Source organism: Arachis hypogaea, chromosome 11 (genome assembly GCF_003086295.3).
Source record: "Arachis hypogaea cultivar Tifrunner chromosome 11, arahy.Tifrunner.gnm2.J5K5, whole genome shotgun sequence".
NCBI lineage: Eukaryota > Viridiplantae > Streptophyta > Magnoliopsida > Fabales > Fabaceae > Arachis > Arachis hypogaea.
The window spans coordinates 104,167,552-104,185,903 of NC_092046.1; the positions used below are offsets into that span (position 1 = coordinate 104,167,552).

Here is an 18,352-nt window from a genome sequence, read left to right on the forward strand (position 1 = left end):
AAGTTAGGGAACTACTCCATTAACATGAATACCATCTTTGTTGATATGAAAAAGGAATAGAAAAGAGACATGATAATTGAAATAAAATTGGAAGTAATTAAATAAATAATAAAATTAAATGAAAAAAATATTCCTTGCATTAATAAATTCTAAAGACATTCCAATTGTAATTCTGAACAAAAATTAAGGATATGAAAGAGTAAGGGAAAAAGAAAGCAAACTAGAATAATGATGACTTCAACGGAGGTAATAACTCTTCTCAATATCCAAAGAAAAAGCAATAAACTCTAAAACTATGAATGTGAAGAAAACCTAGAGGGAGTAGTAGAATTCTCTCTCAAATTCAAAACTAAAACTCAAACTATGCGTAATGAGAATGTGTCCCTTGAGTCTCTGCTATCCCGTGGCTCTATTCTGTGTTTCTGGGCTGGAAACTGGGTCCAAACTCGGCCCAAAATTGCCCCCAGCGTTTTCTGCAACTTCTGCAGATCACGCATGTCACGCGTACGCATCAGTCACGCGTACGCGTCAGGCACGCTCACGCGTCTCTGTGCAAACTCCAATTCATGCGTACGCATCAGATGCACGCACGCGTCGCTGTAAATTTCTCCAAATCGCGCGCACGCGTGAGCCATGTGTGCGCGTCAACGCTCGCTGGTTATCTCCTTAGTTTCTTGTGTTCCTTCCATTTTTGCAAGCTTCCTCTCCATCCTCTAATCCATTCCTGCCCTATAAAGCCGGAAACACTTAACACACGGATCACGGCATCGAATGGTATTAAAGGGGAATTTAAATACACAAAGTAAAGGCTTAGGAAGCAAGTTTTCAATCATAGAACAAAACTAGGAAGTAATTGTAAAATCATGCAAATAGTATGAATAAGTGTGTAAAGACTTGATAAAAGCCACTCAAATCAGCACAAGATAAACTATAAAATAGTGGTTTATCAATAGCAGTAGATCCTTCCAAGGTGGAAGTCAGTATGGAGTGGGGGCGACTGACCTCAATTACTGAGATAAGGAATTTTTTGGGCTTAGCTGGCTACTATCGGAGATTCATCAAAGGCTTTTCGCAAATGGCTTTACCATTGACAAAGCTAACCCGATAGGACGCACCATTTGTGTTGACTTCTAAGTGCGAGGAGAGCTTTCAAACGTTGAAGCAAAAGTTAACTACCGCGCCTGTGTTGGTGTTACCTGAGCCGAATGAACCATTTGAGGTGTATTGTGATGCCTCACTAAAGGGTCTGGGGTGCGCGCTGATGCAGCACCAGAATGTGGTGGCATATGCCTCACGACAGTTGACACCTCACGAAGTCAATTACCCGACGCATGACCTGGAACTCGCTGTGGTTGTTGATGAGCAGATAATTTATACCCTTTTTGGCATTGTTTTTACATAGTTTTTAGCATGTTTTAGTTACTTTTTATTATATTTTTATTAGTTTTTTATGCAAAAATCACATTTCTAGATATTACTATAAGTTTGTGTGTTTTTCTATAATTTCAGGTATTTTCTGGCTGAAATTGAGGGACCTGAGCAAAAGTCTGATTCAGAGGCTGAGAAAAGACTGCAGATGCTGTTGGATTCTGACCCTCCTGCACTCGAAGTGGATTTTCGAGAGCTACAGAAGCCCAATTGGCGTGCTCTTAATTGAGCTGGAAAGTAGACATCTTGGGCTTTCTAGCAATATATAATAGTCCATACTTTTCCCGATATTTGATGGCCCAAACTGGCGTTCAAACGCCCACCAGAGACCCTTTTCTGGCGTAAAACACCAGAACTGGCACCAGAACTAGAGTTAAACGCCCAAATTGGCACCCAAGCTGGCATTTAACTCCACGAATGGCCTATGCACGTGAAAGCTTCAATGCTCAGTCCAAGCACACACCAAGTGGACCCCGGAAGTGGATTTCTGCACTATCTGCACTTAGTTACTCATTTTCTATGAACCTAAGTTACTAGTTTAGTATAAATAGCACTTTTTACTATTGTATTCGGATCTTATCATCTTTGGATGAACTTTATCATCTTAGGACTTGGAGGCTGGCCATTCGGCCAGGCCTAAACCTTTTTCTCTTATGTATTTTCTACCGTGGAGTTTCTACACCTCATAGATTAAGGTGCGGAGCTTTGCTGTTCTTCATGAATTAATGCACGTACTATTATTTTTCTTTCAATTCACGCTTACTTCTTCTCCAAGATATATTCTCGTACTTAATTCAGTTAAGTCAGAATGAAGGGGTAACCCGTGACGATCCCCCACTATCTTCGTTACTCGCTTAGCCAAGATCCGCGTGCCTGACAACCACAAGCGGCCTACATGATGTTCAACGTAGTCATTGGACGATAGCCGTAGTATATTCTCTTGGGTCTCTAATCCATGGACCGAGTCCGGGGGTTAGAACCTTCGTGGTATAGGCTAGAATCAATTGGCAGCATTCCTGAGATTCGAAAAGTCTAAACCTTGTCTGTGGTATTCTGAGTAGGATCTGGGAAGGGATCATTGTGACGAGCTTTAAACTCGCGAATGTTGGGTGAAGTGACAGTGTGCAAAAGGATAGAGAGATCCTATTCCGATGCTAGTGAGAACTGACAGATGATTAGCCGTGCGGTAGCTGTACTTGGTATTTTTCATCCGAGACGAGAAATCCGATAGTTGATTAGCCGTGCAGAAATCGTACCTGGTATTTTTCATCCAAGAGGATCATACAGCTTGCCATGGAAGGGAGCACGCATGATTGGAAGAAGACAATAGGAAAGCAGAGGTTCAGAAGCAACAAAGCATCTCCAAACGCTTATCTGAAATTCCCACCAACGAATTACATAAGTATCTTTATTTTATTTTATGTTTTATTTATCCTTTAATTATCAAAACCTCATAACCATTTGAATCCACCTGACTAAGATTTACAAGATGACCATAGCTTGCTTCAAGCCGACAATCTCCATGGGATCGACCCTTACTCACGTAAGGTATTACTTGGACGACCTAGTGCACTTGCTGGTTAGTTGTGCGGAGTTGTAAAAAGTGTAATCACAATTTCGTGCACCACGTTTTTGGCGCTGTTGCCGGGGATTGTTCCAGTTTGGACAACTGACGGTTCATCTTGTTGCTTAGCTTAGGTAATATTCTTCTTGTTTCAACCTTTATTTTATTTTCAAAAAAAAATTTCGAAAAATATACAAAAAATTTAATAAAACCATAAAAACCAAAAATTGTGTTTCTTGTTTGAGTCTAATGTCAAATTTTAAGTTTGGCGTCAATTGCGTTCTTTTAATTTTCTTAAAATTTTTGAAAATTCATGCATTATGTTCTTCATGATCTTCAAGTTGTTCTTGATGATTTTCTTTGTTTAATTTTGTGATTTTCTTGTTTTGTGTTTTTTGTTGTTTTTCATATGCATTTTCGAATTCCTAGTGTCTAAACATTAAAAATTTCTAAGTTTGGTGTCTTGCATGTGTTTCTTTTCTTAAAAATTTTCAAAAATATGTTCTTGATGTTCATCTTGATCTTCAAAGTGTTCTTGATGTTCATCATGACATTCAAAGTGTTCTTGCATGCATTATTTGTTTTGATCTTAAATTCTTTTTGTTGTTTTTCTCTTTCTTAATCAATTCAAAAAAAAAATCAAAAATAATATCTTTCCCTTATTTTACTCATAAATTTCGAAATTTTGGGTTGACTTAGTCAAAAATTTTTAAAATTTAGTTGTTTCTTGTTAGTCAAGCAAAAATTTTAATTTAAAAATTCCATCTTTTCAAATCTTTTTCAAAATCAAATCATTTTCATTTTTCTTTCATGTTTTTCGAAAATTCTTCAAAATAAATTTTTCAAAATCTTTTCCTTAATTTTATTTCATATTTTCGAAAACTTTACTAACAATTAATGTTTTGATTCAAAAGAATTTCAAGTTTGTTACTTTCCTCTTAAGAATGGTTCAATCTTTAAATTCTAGAATCATATCTTTTAGTTTCTTGTTAGTCAAGTCATCAACTTTAATTTTAAAAATAAAATCTTTTTAATTTCTTTTTCAAATCTTTTTCAAAACAAATTTCAATCATATCTTTTTCAAAATTTAATTTCAAAATCTTTTTCTAACTTCTTACCCTTTCAGAATTGATTTTCAAATCTTTTTCAATTAACCACTTGACTTGTTTGTTTTAATTTTAAAAAGTTTACTATTTCTTATTTTTTTCAAAATCACCTAACTACTTTTCCACTTCTAATTTTTGAAAATCACTAACCACGTTTTCAAAATTCTTTTTAATTAATTAATTATTTTAAATTCTAATTTTATTTTATTTCTTTTCTTAAATTTTGAATTCTAACTTAATTAATTAAATAAAAATAAAAATATTTGTCTTCTCCCTCTTCTTAAAATTCGAATAACTCTCTCTATCATCTCTTTCTATTTATTTTGTTTATTTATTAACACTTCTCTTCTACTCATAATTCGAACCCACTCCCTCTCTCTGTGTTCAAATTCTTCTTATTCTCTCTCTACCTCATTCTTCTATTCTTCCATTCTTCTACTTACATAAGAATCTCTATACTGTGACATAGAGGATTCCTCTTCTTCTCTGTTCTCTTCTTTTTCATATGAGCAGGAACAAGCATAAGAACATTCTTGTTGAAGCTGATCCTGAACCTAAAAGGACTCTGAAGAGGAAGCTAAGAGAAGCTAAAGCACAACACTCTGGAGAGGACCTTACATAAATTTTTGAAAAAGAAGAAGACATGGCAGCCGAAAATAACAACAATGGTGGAGATGCAAGAAAGATGCTTGGTGACTTTACTGCACCAACTTCTGACTTCTATGGAAGAAGCATCTCAATTCTTGCAATTGGAGCAACCAACTTTGAGCTTAAGCCTCAATTAGTTTCTCTAATGCAGCAGAATTGCAAGTTTTATGGACTTCCATTGGAAGATCCTCATCAGTTCTTAGCTGAATTCTTGCAAATCTGTGACACTATTAAGACCAGTGGGGTTGATCCCGAGGTCTACAAACTTATGCTTTTCCCCTTTGCTGTAAGAGACAGAGCTAGGATATGGTTGGACTCGCAACCTAAAGAAAGCCTGAACTCTTGGGAAAAGTTGGTCAATGCTTTCTTGGCCAAAAGATGAGCAAGCTCAGAGTGGAAGTCCAAACCTTCAGACAGAAGGAAGGTGAATCCCTCTATGAAGCTTGGGAAAGATACAAGCAATTGATCAAAAGGTGTCCTTCTGACATGCTTTCAGAATGGTGCATCCTATGTATATTCTATGATGGTCTGTCTGAATTATCCAAGATGTCCTTGGACCACTCTGCTGGTGGATCTCTTTATCTGAAGAAGACGCCTGCAGAAGCCCAGGAACTCATTGAGATGGTTGCAAACAACCAGTTCATGTACACTTCTGAAAAAAATCCTGTGAATAATGGGATGACTCAAAAGAAAGGAGTTCTTGAGATTGATACTCTGAATGCCATATTGGCTCAGAATAAAATATTAACTCAGCAAGCCAATATGATTTTTCAGAGTCTGACTGAAATGCAAGCTGCATCAGGCAGTACTAAAGAAGCCTCCCCTAAAGGAGAAGCTTATTACCCTGAGAATCCTGGAATGGAAGAGGTGAATTACATGGGAGAATCCTATGGAAACACTTACAATCCTTCATGGAGGAATCATCCTAATTTCTCATAGAAGGATCAACAGAAGCCTCAACAAGGCTTCAATAATAATAATGGTGGGAGAAATAGGTTTGGCAATAGCAAGCCTTTTCCATTATCTTATCAGCAACAGACAAAGAATTCTAAGCAGAGCCTCTCTGACTTAGCAACCATAGTCTCTGATCTATCTAAGACCACTCTCAGTTTCATAACTGAAACAAGGTCCTCCATCAAAAATTTGGAGGCACAAGTGGGTCAGCTGAGTAAAAGAGTTACTGAAATCCCTCCTAATACTCTCCCAAGCAATACAGAAGAGAATCCAAAGAGAGAGTGCAAGGCCATCAATATACCCAAAGTGGCCGCACCCATAGAGGACGAAGAGGCAGTGATTTCCAGTGAGGAAGACCTCAATGGACGTCCACTGACCACTAAAGAGTTCCCTAATGAGGAACCAAAAGAATCTGAGGCTCATACAGAGACCATAGAGATTCCACTGAACTTACTGTTGCCATTCATGAGCTCTAATGAGTATTTCTCCTATGAAGATGATGAATATATTATTGAAGAGCAAGTTGCTCAGTATCTAGGAGCAATCATGAAGCTGAATGACAAGTTATTTGGTAATGAGACTTGGGAGGATGAACCTCCATTGCTCATCAATGAATTGAATGCCTTGGTTCAACTGAAATTACCTCAGAAGAAACTGGATCCCGAAAAGTTCTTAATACCTTGTACCATAGGCACCATGACCTTTAAGAAGGCTCTGTGTGACCTGGGGTCAGGAATAAACCTCATGCCACTCTCTGTAATGGAAAAACTAGGGATCTTTGAGGTACAAGCTGCAAGAATCTCACTAGAGATGGTAGACAAATCAAGGAAACAGGCTTATGGACTTGTAGAGGATGTCTTAGTGAAAGTTGAAGGCCTGTACATCCCTGCTGATTTCATAATCCTAGACACTGGGAAGGATGAAGATGAATCCATTATCCTTGGAAGACCCTTCCTAGCCACAGCAAAAACTGTGATTAATGTGGACAGAGGAGAGTTAGTCCTACAATCGAATGAGGACTACCTTGTGTTTAAGGCTCAAGGATCTTCTTCTGTAACCATGGAGAGAAAGCATGAAAAGCTTCTCTCAATACAAAGTCAAACAGAGCCCCCACACTCAACTTCTAAGTTTGGTGTTGGGAGGCCACCAGTAAGCTCTGAGTCTCTGTGAAGCTCTCTAAGAGCTCACTAGCTATCACGCTATTGACACTAAAGAAGTGCTTATTAGGAGGCAACCCAATGTTATTTAATTATATTTATATTTATAGACATTTGTTTTCCGTTGTCATGTTATGTTTTCTTTAGGTAAATGATCATGTGAGGTCACAAAAGCAGCTGCAGAATTAAAGCAGAATCAAAAACAGCATCAAAAATAGCACACCCTGGAGGACAGGCTTACTGGCGTTTAAACGCCAGTAAGGATAGCAGAATGGGCGTTTAACGCCCAGTTTGGTAGCATTCTGGGCATTAAACACCAGAATTGGCAGACAGACTGGCATTTAACGCCAGAATTGGTAGACAGACTGGCGTTTAACGCCAGAAAAGGGTGTCTGGTTGGCGTTAAAGGCCAGAAAAGGGCACCAGCTTGGCATTTAACGCCAAAAAAGGTAGTAGAGATGGCGTTAAATGCCAGAAATGGCACACAGAGGGCATTTAAATGCCAGAAAGGTGTAGGGACCGGAATTCCTTGACACCTCAGGATCTGTGGACTCACAGGATCTCCACCTACCCCACCTCTCTTCTTCTCTCCTCTTCACACCTTTCCATAACACTCTTCCCCAAATGCCCTTAACTAATCACATCAACACCAACCCTCTTCCCCACAATCTCTTCACCACTCACATCCATCCACTACTCCAAAAACCCATCATAAAACCCCACCTACCTCACCATTCAAATTCAAAACATTTTCCACCCAAACCCAACCCCTTCATACACGACTTCCTTCTCTCTCTTACCCTATAAATACCCCTCCTTACCACCTTCCATTTCCCACATTATAAACACTCCTACCCCCTTGGCCGAACCCAAAACCCCCTCTATCTCCTCCATTTCTTCTTCTTCTCCCCCTTTCTTTCTTCTTTTGCTCGAGGACGAGCAAACCTTTTAAGTTTGGTATGGGAAAAAGCTCTGCATTTTGTTTTTTCATAACCATTAATGGCACCTAAGGCCGGAGAAACCTCTAGAAAGAGGAAAGAGAAGGCAATTGCTTCCACCTCTGAGTCATAGGAGATGGAGAGATTCATCTCAAAAGTCTATCAAGACTACTTCTATGAAGTTGTGGCCAAGAAAAAGGTGATCCCCGAGGTCCCCTTCATGCTCAAAAAGAGTGAATATCCGGAGATCCGACGTGAGGTTCGAAGAAGAGGTTGGGAAGCTCTCACCAACCCCATCCAACAAGTCAAAATCTTAATGGTTCAAGAGTTATATGCTAATGCATGGATCACTAAGAACCATGATCAAAGTGTGAACCCGAACACAAAGAATTGGCTCACAATGGTTCGGGGGAAATACTTGGATTTCAGTCCGAAAACTATAAGGTTGGCATTCAACTTGCCAATAATGAGAGGAGATCCTCATCCTTTCACTAGAATTGTCAACTTTGATCAAAGGTTGGACCAAGTCCTCATGGAAATCTGTGTGGAAGGAGCTCAATGTAAGAGAGACTCCAAAGGCAAGCCAATTCAACTGAGAAGGCTTGACCTCAAGCCCGTGGCTAGAGGATGGTTAGAGTTCATCCAACGCTCTATCATTCCTACTAGCAACCGGTCTGAAGTTACTATGGACTGGGCTATCATGATCCATAGTATCATGATTGGAGAGGAAGTAGAAGTTCATGAGATCATATCTCTAGAACTATACAAGGTGGCTGACAAGCCCTTCACTTTGGCAAGGTTAGCCTTTTCTCATCTCATTTGTTACCTATGCAATTCAGCCGAAGTTGTCATAGAGGAAGACATCCTCATTGAAGGAGACAAGCCCATCACTAAGAAGAGGATGGAGCAAACAAGAGAGACCACTCATGGACCTCAACAAGAGCATGAGGAAATTTCTCATCAAGAAATCCCTGAGATACCTCAAGGGATGCACTTTCCTCCACATAACTATTAGGAGCAACTCAACACCTCTTTAGGAGATTTGAGTTCTAACATGGAGCAACTAAGAATGGAGCACCAAGAGCACTCCATTATCCTCAATAAAATCGGAGAGGACCAAAAGGCCATGAGAGAGGAGCAACAAAGGCAAGGAAGAGACATTGAGGAGCTCAAGCACTCCATAGGACCTTCAAGAGGAAAAACTAGCCGCCATCACTAAGGTGGACCCGTTCTTTAATTTCCTTGTTCTTATTTTTCTGTTTTTCGGTTTTTATGCTTTACGTTTTGTCTATGTTCTTGTCTTTCTTATATGATTATTAGTGTTTAGTGTCTATGTCTTAAAGCTATGAGTGATTCCATGAATCTTTCACATTTCTTAAATGAAAAATATTTTCTAAAAAAAAAAGAAAAAGAAGCATATGAATTTCAAAATTTATCTTGAAATTAGCTTAATTATTTTGATGTGGTGGCAATACTTTTTGTTTTCTGAATGAATGCTTGAACAGTGCATATTTTTTATAGTGAAGTTTATGAATGTTAAAATTGTTGGCTCTTGAAAGAATAATGAAAAAATAGAAATGTTATTGATAATCTGAAAAATCATAAAATTGATTCTTGAAGCAAGAAAAAGCAGTGAATACCACAAAGCTTGCGAAAAAAATGGAGAAAACATAAAGAAAAAAAAAGAAAAAGAAAAAGCAAGAAGAAAAAGCTAATAACCCTTTAAACTAAAAGGCAAGGGCAAAAAGGATCCAAGGCTTTGAGCATTAATGGATAGGAGGGCCCAAAGGAATAAAATCCTGGCCTAAGCAGCTAAATCAAGCTATCTCTAACCATGTGCTTGTGGCGTGAACGTGTCAAGTGAAAAGCTTGAGACTGAGCGGTTAAAGTCGTGGTCCAAAGCAAAAAGAGTGTGCTTAAGAGCTTTGGGCATTTATGTATCTGTGGCATTTATGTATCCGGTGGTAATACTGGACAACAAAATGCTTAGGGTCACGGCCAAGACTCATAAAGTAGCTGTGTTCAAGAAACAACATACTGAACTAGGAGAATCAATAACACTATCTGAATTCTGAGTTCCTATGGATGCCAATCATTCTGAACTTCAAAGGATAAAGTGAGATGCCAGAACTGTTCAGAAGCAAAAAGCTACTAGTTCCACTCATCTAATTGAAACTAATCTTCATTGATATTTTTTGAGATTTATTGTATATTCTCTTCTTTTTATCCTATTTTGTTTTTAGTTGCTTGGGAACAAGTAACAATTTAAGTTTGATGTTGTGATGAGCGGATAATTTATACCCTTTTTGACATTGTTTTTACATAGTTTTTAGAATGTTTTAGTTACTTTTTATTATATTTTTATTAGTTTTTATGCAAAAATCACATTTTTGGACTTTACTATGAGTTTGTATGTTTCTCTATGATTTCAGGTATTTTCTGGCTGAAATTGAGGGACCTGAGCAAAAGTCTTATTCAGAGGCTGAGAAAGGACTGCAGAAGCTGTTGGATTCTGACCCTCCTGCACTCGAAGTAGCTTTTCTGGAGCTACAGAAATCCAATTGGCGCGATCCTAATTGCTTTGGAAAGTAGACATCTTGGGATTTTCAGCAATATTTAATAGTTCATACCTTTTCTGAGATTTGATGGCCCAAATTGGCGTTCAAACGTCCGCCAGAGACCCTTTTCTGGCGTTTTTTACGCCAGAACTGGCACCAGAACTGGAGTTAAACACCCAAACTGGTACCCAAGCTGGCGTTTAACTCCAAGAATGGCCTATGCACATGAAAGCTTCAATGCTCAGCCCAAGCACACACCAAGTGGGCCCCAGAAGTGGATTTCTGCACTATCTGCACTTAGTTACTCATTTTCTGTAAACCTAAGTTACTAGTTTAGTATAAATAGCACTGTTTACTATTGTATACAGATCTTATCATCTTTGGATGAACTTTATCATCTTAGGACTTGGAGGCTGGCCATTCGGCCATGCCTAAACCTTTTTCTGTTATGTATTTTCTACGGTGGAGTTTCTACACCTCATAGATTAAGGTGCGGAGCTCTGCTGTTCTTCATGAATTAATGCAAGTACTATTGTTTTTCTTTCAATTCACGCTTACTTCTTCTCCAAGATATACTCTCGTACTTAATTCAGTTAAGTCAAAATGAAGGGGTGACCCGTGACAATCACCCATTATCTTCGTTACTCGCTTAGCCAAGATCCGCGTGCCTGACAACCACAAGCGGTCTACATGATGTTCAACGTAGTCATTGGAGGATAGCCGGAGTATATTCTCTTGGGTCTCTAATCCACAGACCGAGTTCGGGGGTTAGAACCTTCGTGGTATAGGCTAGAACCAATTGGCAGCATTTCTGAGATCCGGAAAGTCTAAACCTTGTCTGTGGTATTCCGAGTAGGATCTGGGAAGGGATAACTGTGATGAGCTTCAAACTCGTGAATGTTGGGCGCAGTGACAGTGTGCAAAAGGATACAGAGATCCTATTCCGACGCTAGTGAGAACCGACAGATAATTAGCCATGCGGTAGCTGTACCTGGTATTTTTCATCCGAGACGAGAAATCCGACAGTTGATTAGCCGTGCAGAAACCGTACTTGGTATTTTTCATCCGAGAGGATCATACAGCTTGCCATGGAAGGGAGCACGCATGATTGGATGAAGACAATAGGAAAGCAGAGGTTCAGAAGCAACTAGGCATCTCCATACGCTTATCTGAAATTCCCACCAATGAATTACAATCTTTATTTTATTTTATGTTTTATTTATCCTTTAATTATCAAAACCTCATAACCATTTGAATCCACCTTGACAAGGATTTACAAGATGACCATAGCTTGCTTCAAGCCGACAATCTCCGTGGGATCAACCCTTACTCACGTAAGGTATTACTTGGACGACCCAGCGCACTTGCTGGTTAGTTGTGCGAAGTTGTGAAAAGTGTAATCACAATTTCGTGCACCAGTTGTGTTTGCGCTAAAGGTGTGGAGACATTACCTCTATAGGGTTAAGTTCTGAGTTTTTTCTGATCACAAGAGTTTGAAATACCTCTTTGATCAGAAAGAGCTTAATATGCAGCAGAGGAGGTGGATGAAGTTACAGAAGGACTATGACTTTGAGTTGAATTACCATCCGGAAAAAGCGAATGTTGTGGCAGATGCACTAAGTCGAAAATCGCTGTATGCCGCTTGGATGATGCTTCGAGAAAAGGAGTTGCTCAAGGCATTCGAGAGTCTGAAGATCAGTGTCCAGGAAGAGTCTGGAACTCTGTGTTTGAGTCGATTACAGATCTCAAGTGACTTTAAATCCAAACTCCTAAAGGCTCATCAAAATGATGACATGTTACCGAAGGTGTGGCCAGTTATCGAGCAAGGGAAGCAGTGGAGAGTGTCAGAGGATCAAGATGGGCTATGGAGATTCAAAGATAGGATCATTGTGCCTGATGTTGGGGCTCTGCGGCAGGATTTTCTAAAAGAAGTGCACAAAAGTGGATTTTCTATTCACCCTGGGAGTACTAAGATGTACAATGATCTAAAAGTTATGTTCTGGTGGCCTGGTATGAAGAATGATGTGGCGGAATATGTCTCAAAGTGCTTAACTTGTCAAAAGGTGAAGATTGAACATCAGAGACATTCTGGGACATTACAACCTTTGGAGATTCCGTAATGGAAGTGGGAGAGCATTGCGATGGATTTTGTATCAGGAAAGCCGATTTTGATGCTGTCTGGGTAATTGTGGACCGGCTGATGAAGTCGGCTCACTTTCTACCCATTCGGATGAACTATACTATATATCAAGGAGATTGTGAGACTTCATGGTGTGCCTACGACTATAATTTCTGACAGAGATCCCCGTTTCACTTCGAGGTTCTGGGGTGCATTTCAGAAAGCTTTCAGAACCCGTTTGAGCTTGAGTACGGCTTACCATCCTCAAACAGATGGTCAATCTGAGAGGATGATCCAAACCCTAGAGGACATGTTAAGGGCTTGTGTTTTGGACCAGCCGGCAAGCTGGGATTGGTACATGCCGCTGGTGGAATTTGCGTACAATAATGGCTACCATGCGAGCATCAGAATGTCTCCGTATGAGGCTCTGTATGGGAGGAAATGCCAATCTCCGCTATGCTGATATGAAGCTGGGGAGAAAAGTCTATTGGGGCCTAAGATAATAGCTGAAACCACTGAACAAGTTAAGAAAATTAGAGATAGGATGCTCACTGCTCAGAGCCGTCAGAAGAGTTCCGCCGATCAGAGGCGGAAGCCCTTATAGTTTGAAGAAGGAGACCATGCTTTCCTTAAGGTTACTCTAACAACAGGAGTAGGTAGAGCGATTAAGACAAAGAAACTGAACCCTCGATACATCGGTCCGTTTCAAATTCTTAAAAGGGTTGGACCGGTGGCGTATCGGATGGCTCTACGGCCTCACCTTTCGAACCTGCATGACGTATTTTACATGTCACAGCTTCAGAAGTATACTCCTGATACTAGCCATGTGTTAGAACCTGAATTAGTCCAATTAAAGGAAGATCTGACTCTACCAGTGACTCCAGTCAGAATTGATGACACGAGCATTAAGAAGTTGTGCGGAAAAGAGGTTTCATTAGTGAAAGTGGCATGGATTCGGGCCGGTGTTCAAGGACACACTCGGGAACTTGAGTCAGAAATGCGAGCAGACTACCCGCACCTATTCTTAGGTAACTGAAATTGAATTTTGTGGGCAAAATTCCCAATTTAGTGGGTAGAATGTAAAACCCGGTTAATTAATGAATAATTAACCCATAAATTAAAATATATTCTAGAAAATAAGAAATGAGGTTTTTATGGTTTAATGTGATAGAGAAAATTAAAACGAGAATTTTGACACCAATTTTAAAGAAATCGACCCAATATTGGGCCGAACGGGCCAAACCGAGCCAACCGGACCCATATTGGGCCCAAGGGCCCAGCCAAGCCCTCATTCATTAAAGAAACTCAGCACACTCTCTCCCCTCTCAACACGCACACGCTGAAACAAAGAAAGGGAAAGGGGGAAGATTGAAACCCTTTTTCCAATTTCACTTCCAAACTTCCATTGATCATAACTTTTGATCCGGAGCTCCGATTGACGCGCCATTTGTGGCCACGCGACCGTGACGTTGAGCTCTACAAAACCCACACAATTATTCTTGAGGTAAGCCACCGTTTCTTCTTTGAATCCCAGCTCTTAGTTTCGAAAATTTTGGGCAAAAATGTTAAAATTTTGAGCTCCTTTGTGTTATAGGATCAAATTAACTTGAGGGGAAGGCTTAGTCTTGCCTCCTTGATCCTTGGGCTTGGTAAGTATCTCAACCCTAAGCTAAACCCTTGGAATTTTGTGATTTAGTGATTGAGTTATTGTGTTGGGTGGGATATTGTGGCTTAGGCATTGTATATATGTGTATTGGAGCTTGATTGGTGGTTTTGGAAACCTTTGGAGTGGAGTACCAAGCTTGGAAATCTGTTGGTGAAGTTTTGGAGACCTTGGAAATTGAACTTGAGAGTGTTCCGAGTTAGACAGAAATCAGCAAAGGTGTGGTTTCGGTTTCCTGTATCTAAAATATAATGTGGTGTGAAAACTTAGGCTAGAGACCCTAAGATAGGAGTTGAACTATTGATGTTGTTGATTGGTTGAGATAAATTGTGTTGTAGTGTATGTGATTAGTGGATTGTAAAATTTTGATATGGTTGTTGGATGATTTGGATTGAGTTGAATATATGAATAATGGTTGAATGATTGTGAATGGTGATAATTATTGGTAAAGCATGTGAAGTTGTATGTGATATGAAGTGATATGTTTAATTGATGATAAGGTTGAAGCTCTTGTTGATGAGCATGATTTGGAGTGTGATATATATATATATATATATGGTGATTGATGATATTAAATATTTGTTTGAAAATTGAGATAGGGAATGATGATTATGAATTGAATTATTGAATTGAGATTGGTTAAATATGGAAGAATTGGTGGGTTGATGATGGAATGAGGGTTTGGAAATGATTGATGTTGGAAGGGTGAGTTTTGGTTGGTTTTAATGAGAATTGGAAGTGTATGTTTTAGAAATTGGGAGTTTGTGAGTTTTGGTAAAAATGGAATTTCGATGAACTTCAACGGATCATATCTTGAGCTATTGTTTTCGGAATTTGATGCTTTTTTATATCAAAAGAAAGATAATTTCATAAGCTTTAAAACGGTTTAAATTTGGCGGAAATATGAATTTTGTGGAAGGAGATATGATCATTAGAAGTTTGGGCCAAAAATCTAAATTCTGCAGATTTTGCAGAATTTGTGATTTCTGGTTTGTGTGCGCACGCACAGCCCTGTGCGCACGCACACCCCGTGGATTTTTGGACCTGTACGCATGCACAGCCTTGTGTGTATGCACACACAGGGAAAGGGCTACTGATGGTAGCACTAGCACGCCTTGTGCGTGCACACAATCATTAAGGTTTTGCAAGCTGTGCGTACGCACAGCCTTGTGCACACGCACACGTTGGGAATGACATGCTGTTAGTGGCGCTAGCACACCTTATGCGCGCACTCAACAATGGAGATTTTAATTTCTGTGTGTACGCACATTTTTAAAAATACTTATTGGCGTGCGCACGCACACCCCTGTGCGTACGCAAGCGACCCTGTTCTTTTCTAAAGCTTTTGTTTTCAAGTCTTTCACATTTTCAACAAGCTTGCGACCTTCTGAGACGCTGTTTCAGGCTAATAAACCTCCATTTTCATCTTTTAAATATTAAATAAATATAAAATGCCTAGTGATTGAGAAAAAGCTAGGGAATGGGATAACTTGTGGATGAAGAAAAGGGATATTATGATGAGTTATGATTAATGATGAAGATATGAGTTATTGAGGAGGATGGTGGGGTGCTGTATATGATATGAACTGAATGGCTGAGTATAAAATGAGACGAATTGCTGTGTATGATGATGGTTATGGCTAGTTATGAATTATGATTAGCTGGATGGCTGAGATGAATGTTAATGTATGGCTGTGATTGAATGCATATATGCTGAATTGTTGATTATTGTGATTATTGCACTCCACCTATCTGAGATACGAGTTTCCCTGGATGAAAGCAGTAGCTAGCCACCACGTGCTCCAGGTGGAGACTCGATACTCTGCTGACCCTATGTCATAAGTGTGGCCGGACACTGTGAAAGTTCTGGATGAGCTCGCCCCCGTGAATATACACCATTGAGGGTGTTGGATATGGATTATGATTTATGTTGAGAATAACTCGAGTTGGGGATGCACGACAGAGAGACAGTCCAATGGTTAGCTACCAAGACTTGTCGGGTTGGCTTTATAACTGACAGATGAGACTCATCAGCCACTAGGACAGGCATGCATCATATGCATTATATGTGATTTATTTGGAATGCCTAATTGATTGCATCATTACTCACTAATTTCCTAATTGTCTTACTTGCTTCCTACTTGTGCATTTCTTGTGTGATATACTTGTGTTTGCATACCTTTACTGTTTGCGGTTGGGAGGTTCGAAGGACTTGAAAAGGGGACATTTAGTTAGATTGAAGATTCTTAAGTTTGTTGCCTACTTTCACTTTCTTATGGTTTAGTTATATTTATACGCTTTGATTATATCTAGAAGTTCTAGGATTGCCTTCGGCTTTCCCAGGATATTACATGTTAGATATTTGGGCACTGTTACCATCGCGAATTTTGTGGTTTTCAGATGCAGGACGTGAGGCTCCTCGCTGAGGCATGCTAGAGACTTCAATTTTGGCGAAGATCCTTAGCTCTCGGAATTTTATTTTGGTCTTATATACTTGCTTTGATGTTTATATTCTCCATTGTATATACATATTTTGTATTAACTCCTCTTAGAGGTTATTTTGGAGAAACAGGTTCTATATATTGTCTTTTGGGTTGTTTTTAGGTAGTTCCTTTATATATGTATGCATACTTATATGCTCGGACCGGTTATCTTCACAAACTGAGTCTTGAGTCTTGATATCTATATTTTGGCACTCACTGGTATATCTTTTCGCGTTAGCTACTCTTTTTATGTTCGTCTATGTTATCGATCGGAGTGTTGCGCTTTTCGATTTAACGGTTTTGATTTGCCTTTTTTTTCTTTAAAGGCTCCTAATTTTAAACCATTTTTACACTACTATATGTACTAAACTTTTTTTTAGAGGTCGTAATACCTCGCCACCTCTGTTTTATGACTTAAGCATAAGACTCTGTGTGGTAGGGTGTTACATTAGGTTATGCTTATGCCTTAATGACATGTTGACCCTTAATTGTTTAACTTTTGCACATACTTGAAACTAGTCATTTTGGCATAGTGCTTCAACTGTGAATTGGATTGTAAGCTCACCTAGGGACATATTGTTGAAACTCTCAAGCTCTATGGACCATGCTTGCTATGTGATTGATTTTCACCTCTAGTTCTCTTTTACTACATTGCATAGCAACCATGTGTCCCACTTCATGTCAATTAGGTGATGCAAACATTTCAATTTGTGTCACTGTTTGATGTGTGAGTTCTATACTTCATTTGGTTAATTAAATTCTCGTTCACATCAACCAATGTCTTTTCAATATCCATTTCACAATTGCTTGAGTACCTTCATGCTTCGTTATTGCTTGTTTGTTTGTCTTAACTTACAAGTTTTCTTTAGAATGTCTCAAGTACACTAGAATGAGTGAAGTGCATGCTTCTTTTGAGTAATTGTGACATAGATTTTATGCTAGTGTATGTGTTCTAAACTGCGCACAAACTTAGAACTCACACACTATTCTCCTTATTGTCACAAACTGAGTCACTCACTTCATTTTAGTGATTCTTACCTCATTCTATCAATCTATGCTTCCTTGCTTGTGCATTTACTTGGCTTATTATATCTTGTTTCCTATTGTTCAGGATGATTTGTCATAAGCAAAAATAGAAGCGGAAGAAAGAACACGTAGCACCGATTGATCCACCAGCTGAAGGTGGTAATCCGGAAAGCCGTCGTACCCCCTTGCTCATCATTGAATGCACCGAGGACGGTGCAAACTTTTAAGTGTGGGGAGGTCGTCCGACCAATTGACGATTTTTGGGTGATAATTTCTAATCTTAACACTTTCATATTTTAATTTTTTCTGTTATTTTTGGGTCTTTTAGAATTTTTAGTTGCATTTTCTTGGTTTGCATATATATAATAAACTTAGTCAAAATAATGAAATTTTCCAAGAAAACTCCTCTTATATAGGGCATTGACATCCCAATTAATTTGAGTAAAAATTTTTCATTAAACTTGCTTGAACTATATATTGTGGAACATGTTTTTGAGCTAAGAACACATAAGCTTGTGAGTTTTGAGTCTAATTGTGTGGTTGCATCATATAACCACTAATTTCATTCTTGTGTGTATTATTCTGTTTCTATGATTGTAATCTTTGATTTGTTTGATTCTTTATGTCTATTATTTTGTGTATGAATGCATTTATATGATTGAGGCCTTTATTTCATTTAGCTCACTTACCGAAATAGCCTTACCCTTC

The 18,352-nt window shown here is 39.0% G+C and overlaps 1 protein-coding gene and 1 non-coding gene across 2 annotated transcripts; one reads left to right on the forward strand and one right to left on the reverse strand.

The window, feature by feature from the left end:
* Positions 1–5,130: 5,130 nt before the first annotated feature.
* LOC112726087 (small nucleolar RNA R71) lies at positions 5,131–5,234 on the reverse strand. Its single transcript, XR_003165155.1, has one exon. It is a non-coding gene; the product is annotated as a small nucleolar RNA R71 (small nucleolar RNA).
* Positions 5,235–11,879: 6,645 nt separating this feature from the next.
* LOC140176161 (uncharacterized) lies at positions 11,880–13,508 on the forward strand. The gene is made up of 5 exons (XM_072206050.1): positions 11,880–12,078; positions 12,169–12,363; positions 12,435–12,535; positions 12,653–12,747; positions 13,193–13,508. The coding sequence occupies exons 1-5, from the start codon at positions 11,880–11,882 to the stop codon at positions 13,506–13,508; spliced, it is 906 nt and encodes a 301-aa protein (XP_072062151.1).
* Positions 13,509–18,352: the final 4,844 nt, after the last annotated feature.